At 39.3% G+C, this 24,117-nt stretch overlaps 1 protein-coding gene across 1 annotated transcript; it reads right to left on the reverse strand.

Moving 5' to 3' along the window:
* Positions 1-2,594: 2,594 nt before the first annotated feature.
* On the reverse strand, positions 2,595-19,850 carry il1rl2 (interleukin 1 receptor-like 2). Its single transcript, XM_070976109.1, has 11 exons — positions 19,680-19,850; positions 11,237-11,447; positions 10,782-10,947; positions 8,273-8,447; positions 7,954-8,016; positions 6,715-6,841; positions 6,046-6,185; positions 5,279-5,425; positions 4,886-5,050; positions 4,339-4,542; positions 2,595-3,777 (listed from the first exon to the last, which is right to left on the reverse strand). Exons 1-11 carry the CDS (start codon positions 19,780-19,782, stop codon positions 3,584-3,586), a joined length of 1,695 nt encoding a protein of 564 aa, XP_070832210.1. The 5' UTR covers positions 19,783-19,850; the 3' UTR covers positions 2,595-3,583.
* Between the last annotated feature and the right edge of the window lie 4,267 nt (positions 19,851-24,117).

Genomic DNA, 24,117 nt, shown 5'->3' on the forward strand with positions numbered 1-24,117 from the left:
TCAGGAGACCAAATATGAATTTGCAACAGTGTTTCAAAATTTGATTCAATTCAAAGTTCAGAAGGAGAAAACCAATAAGATATTACATAGATTTGAAATATTGTTTACAGAAATGCTGTTATGCATTTCTTCTCTAGTATATTAGACTATAAAGAGAGAGATGGATAGAGAGGGAAAAGGCATAGATGGAGAAGCTGAGAGATACACTTAGATAAAATCATGAAAATAAGCAGCTTCTCTGAAAGACTGAACAGGAAATGTTTGTGCAACATTCAGAGAATCTATCAGCAAGAGTCATTTTTGGACATTAGTTTTTTGTGTCAGAAGTTTCCAACTTACAAAGCAGTGGCAGCTCCTGACAAATTTCTCAGGGGGGGAACTGTTGCAATGATGGCTAAGATGACCCGTTCAATGAGTAAAATAATAATAATAAAGAAAAGTCAGATAGCTAACTTTACAGTGTTACATTGTATTGCTTATTTTGGTTTTCCTGTTCAACCACTAGATGGCAACACCAGGCATGAATTGCACATACTGTGCAGTATTTTTGTATAGCTATATCAAGTTAAATGTCTCAAATACAATAAATTAGGTTCCACAATAAAACACTTCCACCATGGCATCAACAGATACACTGTCATCTACTAGCTTGCCCATGAAATCACCGTTAGCACAGTCTACAATTTATTGGCACCAAGGATGCCATAGCAATAATCAAATCAAATTATACTAACATCAAAACTGTAATTAATCAAATCTTAACAGAACATGTCCAGTATATATAGTATTTGGCTGGCAATATGCAATCAATACAACTATTTACAATTCAACATTTGGAGAGCACAACAAAACACAACTCACCATTTAATAACACACTCACTCATCACTCGACGCCTGAATGGTAATTGCCTTAATGAAATGATGGAGTTGCAGTTGCTAGCCATGTCGATCTTGCAGTGATTGACAGTGCAGGTGCTATGAGTATCTTTTTCTTTTTTTTTTCGTGCGCTGTGCGTATAGTCCAATCAGTGCGTATGAATGTCTGCTGCGAAATGTCAGGTACCACTAAGGCAGGTACCACTACACCATTGCACAAGTAAAAACGCGATGTATTTTTGCTTATTTATTTTGTATTTCTTAGGTTTGACTGATTCATTGTTAATCTTGGTAGATATATGAAAGAGTCAATATTTCACGGGAGGGGTGGCGCCCTAGCCAGCCGTCACTGTTACAAAGCCTACTGGAACAGACTTGGTTATAGCAAAACTCTACACTGTTAAAACATAAACAATTAGAACAATTTATGTATGTTAGCTAATTGTAAAACATTGCAGAACACTCTATGATTCAACAGATTCAGCCAATAAACCAGTTTATTTATAAACCAAAGTCAGTTTATGTTACATGGTTTTGTTTATGGCCGTCCATTCCTGAAAATGAGCTGCTTGCCAGACAGCAATGAGCAGGCCAGCAAACAGTAAGACGAATAGATAAAGATGACTTCATGCCTGAGTTCAGGGCTGTCCCATCAGCATCATGCTGGGGAACAAGCTACTGCAAAAGGACTTAGGAAAATATCAGGATTAAGACAAGTACGTTGTTGCTGTTATGTATGTGATGTAATGTAAATGCGTTACATGAGTTCAAATCGGTCTGTGTTGACTTCTGGTTTCACAAACCCCAGTCTCCTAGGGGGGAGTCCTGTGTTTGTTTGAGCCGTCCCTCCAAACACAGACTTTTTTGCTCTCTATACTGTCTCCTGACCTCCTCCTTTGCTCTGTCATAGATACTATGGGCACAACAGTCAGCACCTAACAATAAACAGAAATATGGGTCTTAATAACCTACTTGCAAATTCGACCTAGACAGTCGTTTTTCTGGTGAGGACAGCCACCTAAAGCTCAACAATTAACACACTGTCGTACCTGGTTTATATAATGTGCACACAAACAGAATGGTTACACCGTGCAACTGTTTTTTGACATATAAATCAAGCTCGTCAGTCGACTTCTGTGCTGTGGCTCCAGCTGTCAGAAACAGTACAGGTTTGGGCATAGGTCTCTGTACAGACAGAACCATGAACTACTGTAGTGTACTGTAGTTCCTTTAAAACTAGTGGATAGAGTATAATGGGCTGATGTGAAGCAGACCAAAGGCAGAAAAGAAAGCTTCACATCCTCATGCAGACCATACACGATCATTCACTGGCATACATGCCAAAATGGAAATGTCAACTTCATGCAAATGATGCATGCAGCAATATTTCATGTGTTCTTCTGTTTGTGTTTGAGGAGAACAGAGAAGAGATGTGTCAAGACTGAAGCTGGCAGAAAGCCTCCATTTCCAGAAACCAAAATTACTGAAACTGTGTGTCATTTATTACAGCAACTAATGCCCTAAAACTACATGCTGTGCTGTATGACTGGCAAGAAAGAATCACAAGACATAATGAGAAATAAATGTTTTGGATTCTTTTCCCGCTTAAACTTTAATATATTCCAGGAATCAGAATAAGGATTTGATGAAAAAGCCAGAATCAATAAGCAATATTGGAAGTGAAATTAGCATGGATGCCATCAAAACAATACCCAACCCTAATGATCCAGTGTCTTTAATCATCTCTCACATGAGGCACATGTTTCACTCACAGTCATAACGACTTTAATGAGAGAACATAAGGTCACACACTTCATCAGGGATGATACCCACGAGTATAGCACAGTACAGTACATCAAATGCTCATATAAATATGGGTTTATATCAGTGTCTGAGTAAAATCAATCCACAGCAATATTATATTATTATAACATTCAACACAGCAGTCTTATAAATATAAACCTAAGCATCTTTAAATAATTACACAAGTGCAAATTGCAACATAGCTGGCCCTCATATGAGGATGTTGACTTCCATATGTCTAAATAAACCTTCAGACCGTTGTCAGATATTGAATATGTGCAGTTACAGAACACAAATGAGGTCAAATCAGTCACTGCATGTTTAATGTTGAACTGAAACACTCAGTACTGTCATGTATAATGTTTTTTGCTCTCGTGAAAGGAGTAAAAGACAGCTGAAATGGTACTGATCTTCATTAATGTTCTTCCGCACCACGACTGTGTAGCTACAGTTTCTGTTCTCTGCGCCCTGCTCTGATCCTTATCTACTACTGAAAACTGCTTTTGAAAGGTTTTCTCTCTTTCTCTGGACCACATTGTCACTCTCAAAAGCATTTGTCAAGGCGTGGGTGAAAGGATAAAAGAATATTCTGAATTCGAAGACAGAAGATGAGAGCAAAAGATGAAAGCCTGTAGTCTGCAGACCAGAGCAGCATCGTTTGTAAAGCATCCCTGTTCTGTACCTTGAAAAAATCCAGCAGATGGCTATCTGACCTGATTGCATACAATGTGAAATTCACTGTGCAAGCTGCCAATGAGCTCAATAACCACTCTTGTTTGTTTACAGGAACATGTGACATCAGAAAATAAAAGTGTTTCCAGGAAACAGGTCCTGATGGAACCAGATGGTCTACGTTGCATCCGGTCTGTAAAACCTTTGGGAAAATGAAAGTTATTCACTTGGATTAGACAATAGTCTGGAGCTGCCCTGCAGGCACTGAGGGCATGTGGTACCTCAGATTCTTCCAGAAGTTTCTGTTTGAACACAATTTGGTGAGTCTGTGGGTGCCACAGCAGGGTTTGTTCCACTCTAATGATCCTTGTTTCTTCTTGATATACTGCAAAGTCTCTGGCAGGCGGCTGTAATCCACCGGACCATCTGGTTGAAAAGAATAGAATACAATGTTGATGGTATATTCAAGTAAACAGCACTGATGTACTGATGAGCAATTAAAGATAGGGATACTAGGCAGAATAGGGAGTCAGTGCATTGCTTCCATGCTTCTGCTGATTGGCTCTGTCAGATCTGGGATATGTAACATTCAAAGGTTTTCACAGGTTCACTTGTTTTCTAGCAACTAGGGCCTGAATGAAGTCAGATCCCGACTATGTTCAGTGTAAGTCTGGTTAGGGTCATGCTCTATTGTCACATGTCTCGAGTTGAACACTGTGTCTACACAGGTGGAACACAAGCAACCTTTTAGGCACCAAGGGTCTTTACTTTTCAAACATGTTCAGCAAAAAAGACAACTTTTTCAGTTTCAAAATAATGTAATATGTTCATGTGTGAGGTAGAGGAGGGCTGCAGATGTAAATCAGTTTAAATTGCATCCTAATGACGTTACTCCATAACTTCTAGTGGTTTGATAGGTAGCCAGATGTAACACAAAGGCTCTCTCAGATTTCTCCCCTAATGAGGCACACAAGAGTCTGTCCTCACCCATTTCCACAAGAATCACCCGGGGGTCGTTCTGAGTCAACGCGTCATAAAGGCCGATCTTCTGCTCATAGTACAGCTGATTTTCATTATCACATAAGAGCTCTTCTTCTTGTTTTCCATGAGTTGAAAATTTTGACTCAGGTGACAGGATGATTATCAGCCTGCGGCATTGACGCAGTGTTGCAGATATTACATCATGCACCGCTGTAAGAGAGTGAATCAGAACATCACTGTGGGAGAAATACCTAACTTTCTGGAAAACTACCTGATTTTTAGCTAAAGACCAGACCTTGTATAATATTTTACCAAGCCCATGATCTACGTAGAATCTGTTTTTAGTACATTTAAAAAAGAGAAAAGCAATGGCTAAGTAGTATGCAGATGACCCATTACACATTTTTGCCTCCTGCAGAGATCTGTAGTACAAATTTGAAGTGTATGGGAGACAACACAATGAAGACAAACAGGTCAAAAAATGCTTTTGCAAATGTTTTTGAGGTAAGAAATGTATTCAACATGCTTCTTAGACCACAATAGTGTTCCCAACCTTCTCCAGGGCAGTCGTCCCGTCCTCTGATGTACAGGGAGTAGCCATGTTGGTTCTCCAGCTCCTCAGGCAGGATCTGCAGGGCAAACCTTGCAGTCTCAGCCGAACTCAAAGTGCTGGAATAGAGGAAGCTCACATAGGCATCATAGAGCTTCCCATCTGGAGCTGTTGAGGAGACAGCAAAGCATGTGTCTGTCATTGCATCTTTCAGCTTTTGAGGTTTCACTTTCACAACTACTTCATTTATTATTGCCTTTTACTGGCTTCATTTTCTATGGAACTTGTTACGTGTTTATTCAGTTCAGCTGACGTATGTTCAAGAGCTTTCCCGGCAATATCCAAACAGACAATTCCACAGAAAAGCACACCTTCAACAGTTAACAAAACACTTACGTCGTTGTTTGGAAAAGGGACGCAGCAGTTTCCTGTAAACCAACACCAGATCTACTTTAAATAAGTGGAAGGCAGCAGCCAGGGCAAAAGTAGTCAGGGAGGCAGCGAGACAGAGACCAACACTGGTGTGGAAGGCACTATGGTCAGCTGGAGAGAGGAGGAGGTAGACACATCCAAGCATTCAGGTCTGCTTTGATAACACATATTAACAAAATGACAGTAAAGTGGTGCTGTGGAAAGACTTTAAGGAATGAGAACACATTTTCCTGTTTGGCCTCTTTATGTGTGACTGACACTGTGAATTAATGCAGACACGTTTATGATAAGAAGGCACCGCCTATGTGAAACAAAATACAAAGTGTATATCTAAAATACATTTAAAAGAATAGTTTTGGCCACCAAAAAGGATGAGCAAAAAAATAATAAAAGACAAAAACATGTATTTATGGCTTTTAGCATTGTTAGCACTATATTCTGAATAGTTTACAAGCAACACTATTTTAATTTGTGACTAAATCTATGTTTAAAAAGTAACTCTAAAGACCTGAGGTATGTAGGAAATCTTGGAAAAACGCCTTTAAGGGTTAAAATCATGAGTGGGGAGAAAAAACACAACACACTGTATGGAATAAAGCCTACTATACAAAACTAATAAATGTTACAGAGCAGTTTTAGCTCAGAGAAGAGAAGAGAAGAGAAGAGAAGAGAAGAGAAGAGAAGAGAAGAGAAGAGAAGAGAAGAGAAGAGAAGAGAAGAGAAGAGAATACCTTCTTGAAGCCACACCTCCCCAACTTTCACATCAGCTGGGCTCACTATATGGCAATGAATGGGGATGTTCAGGAACTGACGACTAACTTTAGAGATGGACAGAGTGGACAGGCCATACACCCTGTCTCTGTCATGAGTACTAAAAGGGACAGGACCAGTCAATCAATCAATCAATCAATCCATCCATCCATCCATCCATCCATCCATCCATCCATCCATCCATCCATCCATCCATCCATCTGTCAAATAGTATATCGATAAGTCAGTTAAAAAAATCAGGCAATCAAGCAAGAACGTCATGTCATGTTCTGCTTGCTTTAAAAGCTGCATTAGCAATGTTTAGCAAATGGCAGAGAGATTGTGTGTTGCAGTTTGCAGTTTGGACAGATGCTGCAATCTGTGCTAGAATGATGTGACCTCTATAGAATTCTGTTAATTGCCCCCTCTTTGTTTTAACTCTTGTTGGCAGACTGATTTAATGGCTGACAAATAATGTCCATTGGTTTTCAGACCAATGTAGAGTAGTGTCTGTTCTTTGGCAATTGTGCAACAAAGAGTTTTCTGTCTTTTTCTAATAACTGTTTATCTGGTTTTGTTTAGCTGTACTGAGCTGTACAGCTCAAGTGCATGTACAGACTGAAACAGCAAGACATGAGGCAGAAACTCACTATTTCCAGGACTCGCTGAGTTCCTTGTAGTCATCAGGGAAGGCCGAGTCAACAGTCCAATACATGAAAGTCTCGCTGTCCTCACTGAAGCCTATGTAGGCCAAACACTTCAGCTCCACTCTTGTACCTGGTCATCGGTGAGATTAAAAACTGAATCAGCTGCTGCTACATACTTGCAAGAGTTTGATGAAATTGTCGCTGTCAGGTGAAAAACTGTCATCGGTTATAAAAAATGGTCTGAAAACATTTGAAAACCTATCTTGAAAAGGTCTAAAATGCATCCATGTCAGAGCTTTCATATATCCTGAAAAGTTGACCTCTGACAACATCAAGCCCAGATGATAGTTGGCAACCCCCAAATTCAAAAGAGTCTTTATCATCAGACATGATTTGATCCAGAACTGTTATGTCAAACTGATCAGTCAAGTCCTGAAGGACCAGTGTGAAAGATTGAGGGGGGGGTCTATTGGCAGAAGTGAGTGAGTGAGTGAGTGTATAATCACCCTGAAAATAAGAACATTTGTGCATTTATCCACTTAGACTGAGCTCTTTATATCTATGGAAGTAGCAGGTCCTTTACGATGGAATCAGCCATGTTCTACAGAAGCCTAGAATGGACAAACAAACACTGGTTCCAGAGAATGCCTTTCACAATTTTAGCAGCAACAATACATTATCCTTAGATTTGTAAGGGAGGGGGTATTCAGTCAGTTGTAATCTGCAACCTCGCCACTAGGTGCCAATAAATCCTTCACACTGGTCCTTTAACTTGTAATAGACAACATTTAAGCACTACAGAATTCCTGTATGTTGGTATCAGTAGTGGCTGTTTCCATGAATATGCAGATAAAGCACATACAGCTAAAATATAAAGTATTGTTGCACTACTACAACTAGGCACTGCACACAATGATTGTGGGAAATTAGTTGATAGTAATGTAGTAAATAGTAAAGAGAGACAGGATGTGAATATGAAAGACAAAGGACTGCAGACTGTCCTCACACAGCAGAAGAACTTCAAACCTGTTTAGTACAATAGTTAGTATATTATATATCATCATAGTATGCCAGAGGCCAAGTTCTCCTTTACTGAATCTGTATTGTCCTGCGTCTTTCTCCTGATTGTTAGAAAACACTGTAGCATGTCAGGAAATGTTATCTATATCAAAAACTGAAACCTGACAGACATACAGTGTGTGTGCGTCATGGCGGTTAGAATTTGTGAAGCATACTACTTGCCCACTTCAACCACGACCACGTCCTGCTGAGGGAACACAATCTCAGGCTCCAAAAAAACTGTATCTCTAGGCCCTGGGTGGAACAGAAACGAATACAACACAATGAAACATAATACAACCTACTGAAACCGTGCCAATAGGAAAAGTCAGAGAAACTAAAATGATCTCTTTCACAGCTTCCCTGCTGCTTTGGCCTGCTGCAACTCCTTATCTTACAAAATAACAATCCTAAAATTACTCAGTAACAATATATTGCATGTGCATGTATTGTGTCAGCGACTCAGTCTACACTTAGAGCTCAAGTGATCTGCAGTGCATACTTATTTTAATAGACAGCTGGATGCTGCGTGCTGTGGTGTACGTCCTGCCATCCAAGCTAATGTCTACTAGGCAGGTGTATTTCCCAGCATCTCCCTCTGAGGCCGCAGGCAGTCTCATGAAACCTTTGTGCTCCACAGAGATGGGCTCCCCTTGCCGCTCCACTGGGTGGCAGTCCTATATGCACAGAAACACAGGCTGTAATTCTGTTTTTTACAACATTTTGTCACCTCTTCCCCTCAGACAGTCTGAGTCCACCAATGCTTTACTGTATTATTTCATAACAATGTCCATCTCTCAGTACTTTGCAACCTCCCTGCTATGTCTGTGGCACTGTAGCTCCACACCCATTCATTGCAGCTGAAGAAATGAATCTTTAAAACAGCTGACAAATATGTGGTTTCTTTAAATAATAATAATAATAATAATAATAATAATAATTTTCTAAATAGTTAAATGGTGTATTTGTTAGGTACTTGTTTCAGCCACATTGATTCAGAGTAAATGACATTGGCTGTGTTTATGGAACATGGCAGGCAGTGCCAAAGTGTGGCTAAATGATGTGTTGTAAAGTATTAGATAACAATGGCACTCAGCACAGAGGAATAGGATATATCAGGCTTTGCATACACAGACGATCCTTGTTAGATCAGCTTGTCTTTGCTTTTTTCATGGGATTTTTGGCAATATGGAAAACCATCATTGCATCACTGTACTTCTTTTTGCTTTTGTATAAGATTTTGTTCTACAAATGAACTCATAAATGCATGCAGAGAAACTTTCCTGAAGAATATGAATGACGACCTGTAGGTTTTCTAATGCTGTATACATTATGCTACATGGCCATGGTTTGGCAGCATTGCCTTTGGATTTCCTTTAGACGTTTTTGAACATACTATCTGGGCCCCTTGTAGACCCAGATGTGTGTCGTATCTACAGCAACAGCAGAACTATGGAAACCAATATCAACATCATCAGCACATAGCGCAGATGATTTGTACAACCTTCACTCAGATGTCAGCAAACTTTCACATGTTCCTAGTGTGTACAGGAGGGGGCAGTGTTGCATTGATCAAGCCTGCCCATGCAGAACATAATATCACAATACAAGAAGTTAGTCTGTCATTGATGTGATCACAACAATCAGCTTCAGTAGGGTGCAAACTAGGGCTGGGCGATCAAACGATAACGATATGTCTCGCGATAGACACGTAATCAATATCAATATAAAATGCATTCGATAAAACATTCGATTTTTTTCTTCATCGGAAGAAACCACAAGTTGTGAAGCGAGGTTGGTTGCATGAACAAAGACACTCTGCTCTCAGGTAACTGAGCAACGTAGGGAGTAATCACTGATCAGTGGGAGTGACAGGCTAAGATGCCAATCATGTAACAGTATCCAGTTCGGATGCGCCATCTCGTTGTCTTGTGTTTGATTCCCCGTGAGGAGTGAGATGAGAAATAGAAAATGAGTGCTGCAGCGAGCAAAGAAATTGTTGTTAAAACAGGGAAAGTCAGCTCACCAGTATGGAGTTTTTTGGATTTTATAAGTCGGACCGTAGTCAGACCAATATGGTCTGTAACTTATGCAAGACTTTCGTCCCCACCAAGACCGGTAATACCACAAACCTGTTTAACCACCTTAGCCGCGCTCACTCTTTGGAGCGCAGCCTTATTCGCCAACGTCCAACAACATCTGTAACCGAGCAGCTGACCACCATGCAGAGGTATCTGCTTCAGTGCCTGATGACAAATCATCTAAAAGGCACAAAAACATAACGGAGGCAGCGGCATATCATACAGCTAAAGACATGCTTCACTGAGCACTGTGGAGAAGCCAGGTTATAAACATCTCTTACATGTGCTTTTTTTTTTTTAACACACTTGCAATAAAAATGAATTGTTCATGTATGTTTAGAGTAAGAAGAGTGACTAAAGTTGTTCATACTGTATGTCTAGGCTGGTTTTATAGTTCAGTCAGTGTTACTGTGCTGTCTATCATGTTTGTTTGTTAGTATGTTACAGATGTCAAGTCTACCTCAGTTTCTGCTATGTTTCCAAAACACTGCACATATTTGAAAACATTTTATTCAGCAGAAGTTGAGTCAGCTTGTGAACTTCCTGCACTAAACCTGCAGAAAAAAAGTTCTCAGGTTTCTCTCTGTTTACATTTTTACACTTTTATTTACATTTATTATTTGAGTTTGTCCATGGTTGTGTTGACATTTCCTTTCCTTTCTGCCTTGATAGCTGAGGGGATTATAATCAGAGGAAGGTTCAATTTAAAATAAAAATGTTTAAATTGAATTTATTTTTCTCCTGGTCCTTATTTTAAATAGGTCATAAAAAATATCGATAATTATCGATATCGACCAATATAAAACACTTATATCGTGATACAGTTCTCAGCCATATCGCCCAGCCCTAGTGCAAACTGGTATCAGTGCTTTCTTTGTACTTAAAACAAACTGAATTGGGAGCTAAATAAAGAAAAAAAGCTGTCTGTGCCTTCATCCATCGTATGTTCCCTGTGTCATTCAGTCTGAAGATCTCGTGCTGTTTGCAAGGAAGACCGTCACTGACTCCCTCTGTGATGTATCTGGTCTCTGATGGATCAGGACACTGTCCACTGGACACTGACACCACAAACTCCATCCTAAGTCTAGTCTCACCCCTGAAGAGAAGGAAATTAACAGTGAGACAGCAGCAAGACAGATCAGCCTGAGCTCCAGGAACATTTACTGTATGACCTTACATTGTATGCGTCTTGTTTGTGTGATGTGAAAAAACTAAAATGATTTTGGTGGGGAATAATTTGAGAAATTCAAATAAATCCAGAGACTCAGAAACCAACCAGGGCTCCATGCTGGAACAATGACTGGCCCAATTTGCTGTGTAGAGAAGTGTTTGTTTTGTTTTTTTGATTTGATGCAGTAAAACTTGTCATACTGGAGCTTCCATACCTTTTCTTACAGGTGTAGGATCCATTATGAGACATCTGCACAGGTAGAAACCACAGTAACCCATCCCTGACCTCCACTCCAGTGGGCAGGCTCAGGTTGTGCCTCCCGCCTCTGCTCCAGGTCACGATGGTGTGAGCATCAGCTATGTGGCACCTCAAGACAAAAAGGTGGCCAACGCTCACGTGGTAGGTCTCTATCGCCCCGCTGTGGTCTGGATGTGGCATAGTGACAAAGGGAGACCAGTCATCTGTCATTCAGGGGAGATTTGAACATACAAGTGATCACACTGCTGTAACAGAGTAGTGAACAGAGATTTTAGGCTTCAGATTTGAAAGTGTTCTCTGGACAAATGAGCACTTGGCTGCATTAAAAATGGCAAAACAACCCTGAATGTGATTTTTATGCTTCCTATGTGTTTGTTTGTTAATTAGCAGATAATCTCCAAAATGACTTGGACCATGGAAGAACTGTTTTTTGGTACACCACAATGTGGCAACAAGACAACATAATTCTTCCTCTCATTTGCTCATATCAGAATAACAGAGGATTAGAGGACATTAGATGATCGTGCTGTACTGGTGGAGACAGGCCCTCCAACTGCTTTCATATACAGTGATGCACAAGCTGCTTCAGTATCTCCCAAACTGGCATACTGTGGCATTTTTCTACTTTATACTAAATATCAGCAGCATTAACTGAAAAACAAAAAGTTTGTCCTCGCCGCTGAACAGCTGCAGTGCATGTTGCAAGCACTGGTGGTGAGAGAAGATGATGCTCATTTTAGTTTTTTAGTTTTTTTTTCTTAAATTCCAGTTCAAACCCAAGACAGGGAACAGCAACACAGTTAATATTTAGCTTCCCATCCTGGCCTCCCTCCACTGGCTGCCTGTGAACTTTAAGATTCCATTATTTGTTTTTAAATCTCTAAATGGTCTCGCCCCACCTTACTTCTCTGAGCTCCTTCACCTCTACACTCCTGCTTGGTTCCTCAGGTCAGCTGATCTGCTGCACCTGGAGGTACTGAGATCAAAACGGAAGCTCAGAGGGGACAGAGCTTTCTCTGTGGCGGCTCCTAAATTATGGAACAAGCTACCGTTACTCATCCGACAAGCCCTGTCACTGTCCATTTTCAAAACTTGTCTTAAAACCCACTTTTTTCCCTTGGCTTTCAACCCCACATGAGACTCTGCTCTTGTTTTAGTGTTTTATGGTTTGCTTTTATTTATTGTTTTATTGTTTTTAATTGTTTTTAAAAACAATAACAATAGTGTTTATTTCTGTTTTATTTGATCTATTTTATTCTTTTTATATTGCTTTGTCTATTTATGTATAGCACTTTGTCTCAGCTGTGGTTGTTTTTAAAGTGCTATATAAATAAAGTTGAATTTTGAGTTTGTACACCAGACACACACCTCCCACGGCCTGCCCTAGAAACAACCATTCAAATGAAAGTACCATTAATTGATGGCTGAATACTACGAGCCTTAATTGAATAGCAACTTGTAATTTACAAAAAAAAAGAATATAGGTAATAAGAAAACGTTTAAAGTGCATGTTGCCCTTTTCTGTGGAGTTTCTGTGGCCTTGTTAACTCTCTTTAGTAGTTCAACATCCTCATGCTTTTACTCTCATCACCACACGGTGGCGCTGCTGCAGACAAATTGTAATGCAGCACTCTCAATATTGGAAGAATGGGAATGAGCGCACTATGAATTGATTCAAGCTGTGATGCTGCAGCTGAATAAACCAGTAAACCGGTGGTTAAAATAATAATAATAATAATAATAATAATAATAATAATAATAATAATAATAATAATAATAATAATAATAATAATAATAATAGAAGATTGAAAAGAAACGTGTGACTTTAGCAGAAATCAGCTGGTTTTAAATCTTTTGAAGAGGTTAGTCAGATACAACATACAACATATTTAAATAGCTGCATCGATTGAACTAATGTTAAATCCTGGGTTTTGTATATAGTAGATATTTTTGCAGTTCATTCACCAACTTGGCATTGTCATACCAATTAAAATTTTCATAGATCTCGGCCGTATTTGTATTAAATCTATGATTTCAACATGTAGTCCAAACTTTTTCCCTTACGGATTGTCCTATTTTTGATTTCACTGGAACGCAGCATCAGAAACATTCGGGATGGCGGGATAACTCACCTAAACCGTGGGTGTTACGTTAAGACTGAGCCAGCCTTAAGTTTTGGTGGACTGGAAACAGGCCACAGAGTTGAAAAGCGAAGTTAATAAAGAAACAAATCACTATTATAAAATCATTGAAAATATAGTGAAAGGACATATTTTTAGTACGTGTCGGAGGACACAAGTGTGAGAGGCTGGAAGTTAAGTTACACATTGACTGGGAGGCTGTAACTGATACTGATGTTAGCTAACGTTAGCTGCTAGCTTAAATGATTGGTGCATCCGTGGGAATGCTCGTTTTCCATGTTGTCACTGACTAAATTGGTCAAAAGCATACTGAGATGAGCCCTGGGATTTCGCATGACGGCGGATACATCAGCGCAGAGGAAGGCAAAAAGGAAACACAAGGTATGACAGCTGACTCTGGAGCCACCTGCCAGTGTTTACTGCTAGCTTGTTTGTTAGTTTGCAGCAGTCGTCTGGGAGTGAATAGCGGTGGGCTGTGTCCTGTGTGACTTGCTGGGAAGCCAAAATATACTACACCAAATAATGATAATAATAGAAAGAAAAAGAGATTTTGAAGTTTATTGAACTTGTATAATGGAGTATGAACAGAAATAGTCAATGACATGGATGTTTTTCGGTGTAAAATTTGTACTTGTTATTGCCAATCTCTCTTTCTTTCGTTGAATGTTTTGAGCATGTGTTTGGTATCTTTGCCTATGCATCCATTCTGCAAGCTCATGTTTTATTTGCTGTGTTTGGCATTCGCAAACTGACAAATCATGTATTTAAAGCAAATGCGAGCAGTACTTTTAATTTATATTTAGCCCAGTGTGTGTGTGTGTGTGTGTGTGTGTGTGTGTGTGTGTGTGTGTGTGTGTGTGTGTGTGTGTGTGTGTCATCCTGTGGCGTTTTCTTTTCCTTCTGTTGTCAGTAGCTCTTGTTGTACTGTAATTCTCTGTTCATACAGAATCTTTGGACCAAAGAAAGAGACCTGTAGGTAATGGTGCACTTCAGGTTTGCCAGAGTTGGCAGACTGATGCATTTTGTTCCCCCTGTACATGTCAGGAATGTGTGCTGGAAGTGTACTGACATCCCAGTGAAGGTTGTAGAAAACATCTGCCTGATCTGCTGATGATGTTGCTGTGTTTCTATATTTCTGCTGTTGCTACAGATACTACATACTGTTAGGATTTATCAGAGGAAGTCAGTGTACAGATGAGCAGCGTAGTGACTGAGTGAATGCTTTGCAAGATGCTGTATGTCCCTCAATATCTGCCTGCAGCTGATTGCTCTTACTGAGTAAACCCTGTATTGGCACATTAAGCTGCTTATGAATGAAGCTTCACCTGCTGTTTGTGCAATGCTGCCATCTAATGTGTGTTTTTATACTAGACATCTGATATTTATCTTTTTGTAGGCAAACAACAAAACTTTACACAGACTACCTGAATTGAAGTATATGTTGCTCTGCACTGCGTGTCAGCCGACAGGCCTCTTAATTCTTTATCTGTGGTTGATGGCAGTCTTATGTCTTACAGTATATGCAGGTCTGAGCATTGGGAGAGCTGGAGTTTGTGTGTTTCCTTTTCTGATCTTTAAACCAGATTTTTTATGAAAGTGAACATTGTTGCATAATTAAATGATTCCTATTTCTGGCCGTAAAATGTTTAATCAGTTAGAGTTAATTAATGTGTCAAGGTTCAAGGTTTGACTTGAAGGTGTGCAAATTATTTGGATCTCAGTAATGGTGTTTTGCTTGCTTAATGCCAAATGATTGTTTGATTTTAAAGGCTTACTAATTTTCTGTTTGGCAACTACTGTATATGTATATATATATTTCCAGACGATCAGAATCACACATTTGGATGTGAGTAAGAATGTATTTAGCTGCATGATATATGTGTCCTTAATTTTCATAACCATTACTTAGTCAAACACTAAAAACATACATTACATACAAAAGCACAACAACACACAACAAGCCAGTGTGTAGACTGGTAATAGGGAGTAAAAGAAGTCAGATATTGGTACATCTGTGTTTTGTATTGCCTACAGATGTCATCATTATCTGTCATTTGTTCTGTAATAAAATGTCCATTATATTTTACCTTATTACATAAACAAAAAAATATTATCAGACAATCTGAAGTCAGGAAATTTTAGACATTTGTTTTCTTTGGTTCGACAGATCAACACTCGCACTGTCATTGCATTTGATATCATGTTCCACACTAAAAACCGAACATTTAGTAAGGAAGACTGTGGCCAAGTGATGTTGAGCAAGAGCAAATCATATCCAAAGAGTGCATGAGACTTGTGTCTGTGCCACAAAGCAACACAAATAATTTGTTAGCCACCTGAAAAAACATTGCAAACTCAGTCTGATGAAGGCCAAGAAGAATAATGTGACTGACTGTTACCTCACTGAATCCTCATCCTTGTCCACCGTCAACTCAGACATCCATAACAGGGTAACTGTACGTCATATCACTGTGTCTGTCCAGCTCGCAAGGACACACTGAAATAACCAATGCAGTCTCATTCCATTTGCCCATAAGATGTGTGTGCAATAAACATTGTGAGCATTGAGGGCTTCAGGAAAAAGGTCATCACAATGGACAAAAGATATGTGATCCCCTCACACAGTTATTTCACCAAAGTGGCATTACTGACATCGAGGGGAGAGGGAAGTCACAACAGGTTGGGTGCTTTGTGACTACCACTGACCTATGGTCAAGCAGAACAATGGCTGTTCATGAGCCTGACAGTTCATTACATCGACAGTGATTTTACAGTTAAGAGTCAATGATTGCAAACCAGACCACACAGGAGAGTCAACTGGCCAGGGACTGCGGGAAGCAATGGCCTTTTTGTGAAGGCAGCTGCTCTGCATAAATGGATGAGACTCCAGTGCTTTGGCCTCACGTTCCATCCAGCAATATATGGGTAGCAGGATATATTTAAAAAAGGACATGTTTTCCGTACTCTGTGATAATTAATTGTATGTAATGTGTGCTGATTGTGTTAATATGGTGTAAATAGTTTGTGAATGAAAATAGTAATAATAATAATAAAATGATGGGGATTGTTACTCAAATGTGTATAGAGGCAAATGAGATTTTATTCTATGCTTTAATTTTACAAATGAATCTTCCGTGTTCTTTTTTTGAGAATCCGATGAGAGATCATTGGATTGACTGTGCAATGGGCCTCTGCAGAGAGCTGGTGAGCAGTTTCTCATACAGCTGCAAGCGTGATAATCAACAAGCAGAGGCACAAAGGGAGTTTAAGCTTCCAGAGCATGCGATGAAGACAGTGTGCCCCACAAGGTGGGCTGTCAGCTCCTCTGCAGAGGTCGTTCAAACAGGGGGGACAGTGGCATTTCCTGTCACAGTTGTAAATCCTGTTCATGTATAGTTAAAATGTTATTAGTGGAAGATCTCATAGAGCTGTGATGTATGACACTAACCAGAAATCACGCCTGAGGGTTATCAGCTGATTGTGCCAGTTTATTGCCATCAAACAAGAGCCTGATGGCTATAAAAGAATAAATAAAACTGACATGGCATGCTATGATTTAAAAAAAAAAAAAAAAACAAAACAAAACACCTTGCTTTACCCTCCCCAACAGTGGCTGCTAAAGATGCTCTGTGAGCCAGTGTTTGGTCAGTTCTGGGCTACTGTAGAAACATGGTGGAAACATGGCAGACTCTGTGCAAGAGGACCAGCTCCCTCTGTAGATATAAAGATCTCATTCTAAGGTGATGGCAACATAATATTTTTTATTTTCAGGTGATTATATACTCATGAAAACATAAACACTGTAAATATTATATTATATCTAAATCCTGCTCACTGGTTCTTGAGGAGGAATTTTATTTAGATATTCAGCTTCAGATATCTCCATCCTCTTGCAAGATGTTGTGCTTGTTTGATGAAAAGTTTGATCTTAAAGAAGTACAATTCTGCATGTTTTATGCCATTAACCGCAGATGGTGTATACTCTGTGTGACTAATTTAGAAAGCACATGCTGTAAGCTGTATGACTAGTATTCTGCTGTTCGTCATGGCCATGGCGGCATGAAAATCATCGTGCAGAGACTTAAATCTTGAATGACAGAGAGTCCTTGACTGCTGCAACAAGGAGATTTATAAAACAGTCCCTGCGTCCAGCTGTAGTACTACGTACTATGTGAAGAAAATGGAGCTTCAAAAGTGTTTTTCTCAGCTCTCACTGAAGGAAAACTTAATTAAGCGGCAGTATGCTACTGTAAGTGTTTTCAAAGGAAATCACTGATTTTTCAAGCTTCAGCCTCGTGTGTAAAGCTTGTGTAACATCACACTGAGTAAACTGTTTCCTTTCCCAGCGCAATGCTGACGTCTTTTAGGTGCTTCCTGGAGACGCAACCGTAAAAGTGTCAAAGTAAATGTTTGCTGTCCTTGACCTATTTAATTAACAGAGGACACAGATTGAAAGAACCCGGTTGCATAGAAGTCCCTGTGGCTGTGGAGATGTATTTAAATGTGTGGTCCATAAAACAACATATATGATGTGTGGCTTCAGTCAACATGATGCAGAAGTAGAACAGCTTCAACAAAAGCTGTGTGTGTGTGTGTGTGTGTGTGTGTGTGTGTGTGTGTGTGTGTGTGTGTGTGTGTGTGTGTGTGTGTGTGTGTGTGTGTGTGTGTGTCGGGGGGGGGGGGGGGTAGAGACACAGTGTGTGTGCACTCAAGGCACACCTCTCATCACAGTGCATCATATTGTAATAGTACCTTCCAAGATCTCTTATAAAACATCTGAGATTTAAGAAGGGGGAACCTGCTGTCATGTTGTAGTTCCCGGTTTTCCATTCCCAGGATGGGAATAGGAAACCAGGTCCAGTTGAGACCTGGTTCCAAATTGGCGATCCATCTGACTTATATGCCTCTGAGTTTATCAGCTCCTTCTGTCAACGCCGGCATGTTTTTCTGACTGTTGCACATTGCAAAATAATGTCCAACACATGTGTCTATGCTGCTGGAAACTTGCACCAAGAAGGACATGGTGGAGAAGTAGAAATGGTCCAAAGCGTGCCTTCATTTCACACAGAAAGGTGACAACAGAGCCTGTTGTAATGTGAACTTACCATTAAGGTAAGAGTGGAAACACCAACAATATGATGAAACAACTTTCTATGCAACATTGGAGTAAATTGCAGGAATGTCATGTGTTTGATTTGCTACTGCTTCATGACTGAGCAGCACGTCCGTTACCAAGGGTGTTACAGTATCATTAGCATCACACAGGAAGGTTTGAAATTGATCAGGAATCACGAAGCAAGTTGATGAAGGATCAGCAGAATGGAGAATGACATTGGTATCAAAAGTTACCGTCTCTAGTTTTCAATTATCACAATATCAAATGATTTTTTATATATATTTGAATCTATTTTCTCCTCTGAAGTGTCAGTTCAGTCCCGTATCTCTGACAGATAATGTGCGCATATTTTAATTAAACTTAGATTTACATGAGAAAATACATGATGATTGTCGTGGGACTTACTGTCCGAAAATACATTTCAGCCCATCTTCTGTACAACAATAAGGTGTTTTGAATCTTATGGGAAGAAAAAGAGGGACAGAGACAATTTGAGAGCTTTGTTTGTCTTTTAACCAAAAATAAGTTAACCCCTTATTTCTGTTGTTCATGAGTTACTTTATGCTTTTGCGGTGTTACTTTGTTATTTCATGATGACACTTTTGGATGAAGACATATTTCAAAAAATATTTCATAAATCTGAAGTTGTTACATTTTGAAAGCCTTAATCATGTCACAAGCAGGTCATCTTTATATCTGACATGCTAGAACAGCCAATATTTGCTGAATACCTCACTTTTGAAGGGAACTCCTAAGAAGTAATGCTCAAGCAGATTTTTAAAGTGTGTGGTTAACAGGTTATAAACAGGAAAGGCAGTGTTGCTATAACTTTCAGTTTAGTATTTAACACATGCACTAAAAATGTTCAGGGTTTTCTGCATCACGCATAATATTTTACCCTTTCAAAGCCTTCTTTTACTCTAACTCATAGAAGGCCATGTTAATTGTTTGGACAGGAAGAATACTGAAACTGAAAATGAAAACCTTTGAGTCAGCAGTAACTCAGATTAATGACTGGACAACTACTTTGTGCTGGACAATTCCTGTAAGAACCAGAGTGTCGGTTTAGAAATGATTCCTGAAAGCAGAGGCTGCTCTTAGTCTGTGAAGGCCTCAGAGGAGTCGTGATGATCAATACTCACTGTGTGCCGCTACGAATGCCAGAGACAGAGCAGCAACCAGCCAGAAGATCCAGCCTGCTGCTGCCATAGTCCTCATCTGTGGGAAAGACCAGTTAGGTTTCATTTAAATCCTGTGTAAACTCTCGGCCATGGCTCATCTTCTCCGCCTTGTCTCAGTAAAGTTTCTTGACATATTTCCTTATGGGTGGACTGACTGAACAGTTTCCCATAAAGGGAAGTGAGAGGTGCAGTTTACAGAACTGACTCAAGGAAGGCAGACCTGAAACACTCCCAGTGAAGTCCCAGGAAGTTCCACTGATTGGTCTTTATTTGGGAAGGACAGTGTCTCTCTCTCTCTCTCTCTCTCTCTCTCTCTCTCTCGATCAACATGTTACTGAGCTTGTTCAGTCCTGTTTCCATCAGCTAAGAAACATCACAAAAGTCAGATGTAAGTTTCCTCCATCCTTGATTATTGTAATTCCCTTTACACGTGTCTTTGACAGTTGGCTCAGAAAGTAGCCCCCAGGCTGTTAACTAGAACTAGCTGATGGTCCCGCGTTACCCCCGTTTGTTTCCTGTAAAATTCAGAGTAAACTACAAAATCCTGTTGATTATTTTCATTGTCTCTCGTGGTGCTGTGTTTTATACTGTAATATATTTTTACCTTATTTGTTCATTCATTTATGTCTTTTATGTGTGTGAAGCACTTTGTAACTGTACGTTATAAAGAGTGTTATATATTTAAAGCTTTACTTACTCACTCTCATACTCCCTCTTTCTTTATCTGTTCATCTTAACGAACTGATTGAACGGTCTTTCACATTCATTGTAGTACTTTTGTTCAGAATTTCCAGCACAATACTGCTGTTTTGACTCTGTGTTTTACTCAGATGTTGCCTGTGAATATTCTCATTCATCCAAAAAGCTAGTCAGATGTTATGTCCTATCCTGGAGAAAATCCCAGTTGCATAACTGTAGAAACTACTGTCCCTTTATAGAACTGGCTGTTGGGAATTGAATTGGATTGAAAATAATATCGTTATGCAGATATTCGCACATTGTGAGGGAGGTTTTCAGCACCATTAAATCACAAATTAAAGGCTTGGAAGAGAAGCGCTTATTTGCTGGTCAGTAAACAATATACTTTACAGGTTGTTAATTTAAAGATCTTATGTTATTGGTAGTTATTTTCAGAACATTGTACAGCTTACAGCCACGTTAATTTGCAATCACTTATAAGAAAAACATATGCAGTGTGTTTTCTAAATACCTGTGCATTTACCTTGATTTAAGAGCCACCAGTTATAAATTCAGTATTGAATATCAAAAGGCACCAAAGAAATTACAGGAAAAAGAGATACACTGTAGGGAAAACACCATAAAACAACTGAGTCAATGTGAAACCAGTTACACACACAGCATGTATAGAATAATACTATACTTACTTCAGTTATCATACAGATGTAGTTCAGAATAATCATCAACCACTATGTAAACTCTCCATGCACCACCACATATACAGTAAAATGAAAGGGCGACAGAAATAAAGAGCAGACTGTGCAGAGCTGTGACTTTGATGATGGTTTGAACTTACCTGGCTGAATGTTGAGACTTAAAGCTTGTTACTTCTGTACTACTTGTACTAATCTGACGAAATGGTGGATTTTCCCACCTTATGTCTTCGCAGCAGTTTCTACTGTTCCTCTAACACCTGTGTGAAATTTCCACTGAGTCGGAAAAAAGTACAACTTGCTTTGCAGTAAAGGTAGGCTGCAATGATTCATGCCGTGCTCAACAGAGCTGTGGTTCAAAAATAGGCCACCAGACCACACTTGCTCCAGATAAGAAATTGACATCTCAGTGTTGCCCTTATGCAATGATGGTTTTAAGAGTGTCTCAGTTTTCCAAATATACATCTTTCAGAATAGATTCTGAAAAGTGCCAACATTTAGGCTGTTGGACTTGTATTATAACCCATTTTAGCTAGCTGCTAGTCACGCTATGCTGTCCACAGAAAGTATAGTGAAGTATATGAAATTTGTAGGACTAGAACATGGTAAATCACCAGAACCGCAGTTTCCTTTGGAGTTGTCCTATTTATTTTCATGACCTTCATCAGAAAATGAATCTCGTGTCAAAGCTGTACTGTTAGAGTTTCTGATACTAATTCAGAGACTTTTGAGTACTGCTAAGAATCAAATACTGAAACTTGCGCAGCATTAAATGAAAATAGTCATTATGATGAAAACTGCCTGCACACAGTTTGATGTTTTTTCCTCATTTTAAAGCAACACTTTTTGCTGCCTTGTTGCAGGAAGTGTGCCTTATAAATAACATCTCTGATGACTATGATGATAAGCTTTGGATATTTATACTTGATATGAATAGAATGAACAGAATTAAACACAGCAGCCAGTCAGTCTGCACTTTTTGGCTTTCACGTTCATTTCCTACCACACGCTATTGTTTGAGCTTCCAGTGAAGAAGGCGGATGTGAACGTGGATGTCCCCTGGAAAAGAGGAAAAATAATTGAAAACGCATCAGTGAGGACGGAGCCAGAGCCTCTTGTTTGTGTGTGTGAGCCAGAGCTGCTTGTGTGGGAGGTGAATTGATGCGTATCGTTATTCTACTTGGTGGCTTGGTAACTCTGCTGTGAGCTTTAAAAAAAAAAGAAAGATGTATATTTATGTGTGTATATGTGTGTGTGTGTGTTTGTGTATACACACACACACATATACACACATACATACATACACACACACACACACACACACATACATACGTACGTATATATGCACATACATATGCACATATACGTGTGTGTATATACACACATACACTACACATGCATACATATGTGTGTCTATATATATGTATATATACGGATACGTGTGTGTGTATACACACATATATGTATATATATGTATAAATATAAAAAGTGACATAATTACAAGTGGTAAAGTTAAATGATGAAGTAAATTTCCGACAAATCTTTTTTTTTTTTTTATTACATTTTTAGACAAAAAGTCAAACTGCTCATTTACATTTGCTAATTTACAAGAAATACACAGTGTATCAGCAGGCAGAGTTACAGTGTAACAGTTCCATATTCTGATAAGATCATCTATTTTCTACAAGTGAAAATAAATGACTAGGCTGCATGTTTAAATAAAAGATGTCAACAATACAAATTTAGCTGCAATGTCATATATAGTAAATGTATAAAAAGTCTGATCATGATTTATAAATACTGTATCATTTTCAGCATCTCATTGATATATAACTTAAATAAAAATGTTCACTCTTGTATCTGACTCGCACTAATTGATCTGAACTTGGTATCAGGAAAAACATGACATCTTAAAATAAGGATAATACATTGTGATTTATCAAATTCAACCTTTGTAAAAGTAAAATATTGTGTAATAACTTTGCATGTGTGATGTTAGTCTCTCTTGCTTGGTTTTGGTGTTTCTTTTGTTAGAACACCTAACTGAACAGGTCAGAACCTGCAGTATGTTGGTGGCAGAGATCCAGCTCACAAACCGGATGCATGTATCTGTCATGTTATCAGTGAAAACCCCGAACGAGTCTGCAAGAAGAAACAAAGAACTTAATGTCTACTCACAGACCCAGTAGTTGTGGCCAATGACTCAGATCTTTTCTGAAAACATTTCTTGTTAAGGTTTGGGTGGTGTCCTGTATGCAACGTTACAGACCTTTGCCACTCACATGCCTGTTTAAGTGACGAACTACATCTGGGGCTTGTAAGTTGGCAGCCCATGACAGTTATTAGTTGTGTTGCTTGTAGTCTGGACTTTAAATCTATCACCATAGATTTAAAACAATAGCTAATGTTATACCATTTCCACCATTAGCTGACTCGGCTCCTCCCGACTGCAGACAGTTAAGTTTTTCAGTCAATTTCTTGCATTTTTTGCCAACAACTTTTGGTCCTCAATAAAAGCTCCTCCAGGTTTCTTGGTTTGATGAATCTGAGCAACCTTAAACGATGCAGAACATGCTTTGTGAGTGTGTGTTATAGTGCTTCCACACAGAAAATCAGATGGCCTTCCATCTGCAGTTCGCACCACAACGAAAGAGTGACGTGACGTCATCTGCAAACCTATTGCTGGTTGTTGGGCTGATAGTGGCCAGTTGGAAATTTTAACATATTGCCCAACCCTTGTAGAAATTATTTATTTATTTACATATTTACACTTTTCATCATACATATCTACATTTTATACATTTTCATTTGGTTGCATCAGTGTTTCTTTATCCACACATTCTTCAGTCTCCACCTGCCAGAGAAGGTCACAGGTCATGTCCCAAGGCAGGCTGTCTCAGGATAACCCAGACACTGTGACCATCTGCACATCAGGTGTGAGCTACTGCTGTTGAGTCTTTGAGCAAAGCATCTTCCACGCTTTAATGATCAGTTACTCCGCCTAGCAC

This window comes from Chaetodon trifascialis, chromosome 12 (genome assembly GCF_039877785.1).
Source record: "Chaetodon trifascialis isolate fChaTrf1 chromosome 12, fChaTrf1.hap1, whole genome shotgun sequence".
Taxonomy (NCBI): domain Eukaryota; kingdom Metazoa; phylum Chordata; class Actinopteri; order Chaetodontiformes; family Chaetodontidae; genus Chaetodon; species Chaetodon trifascialis.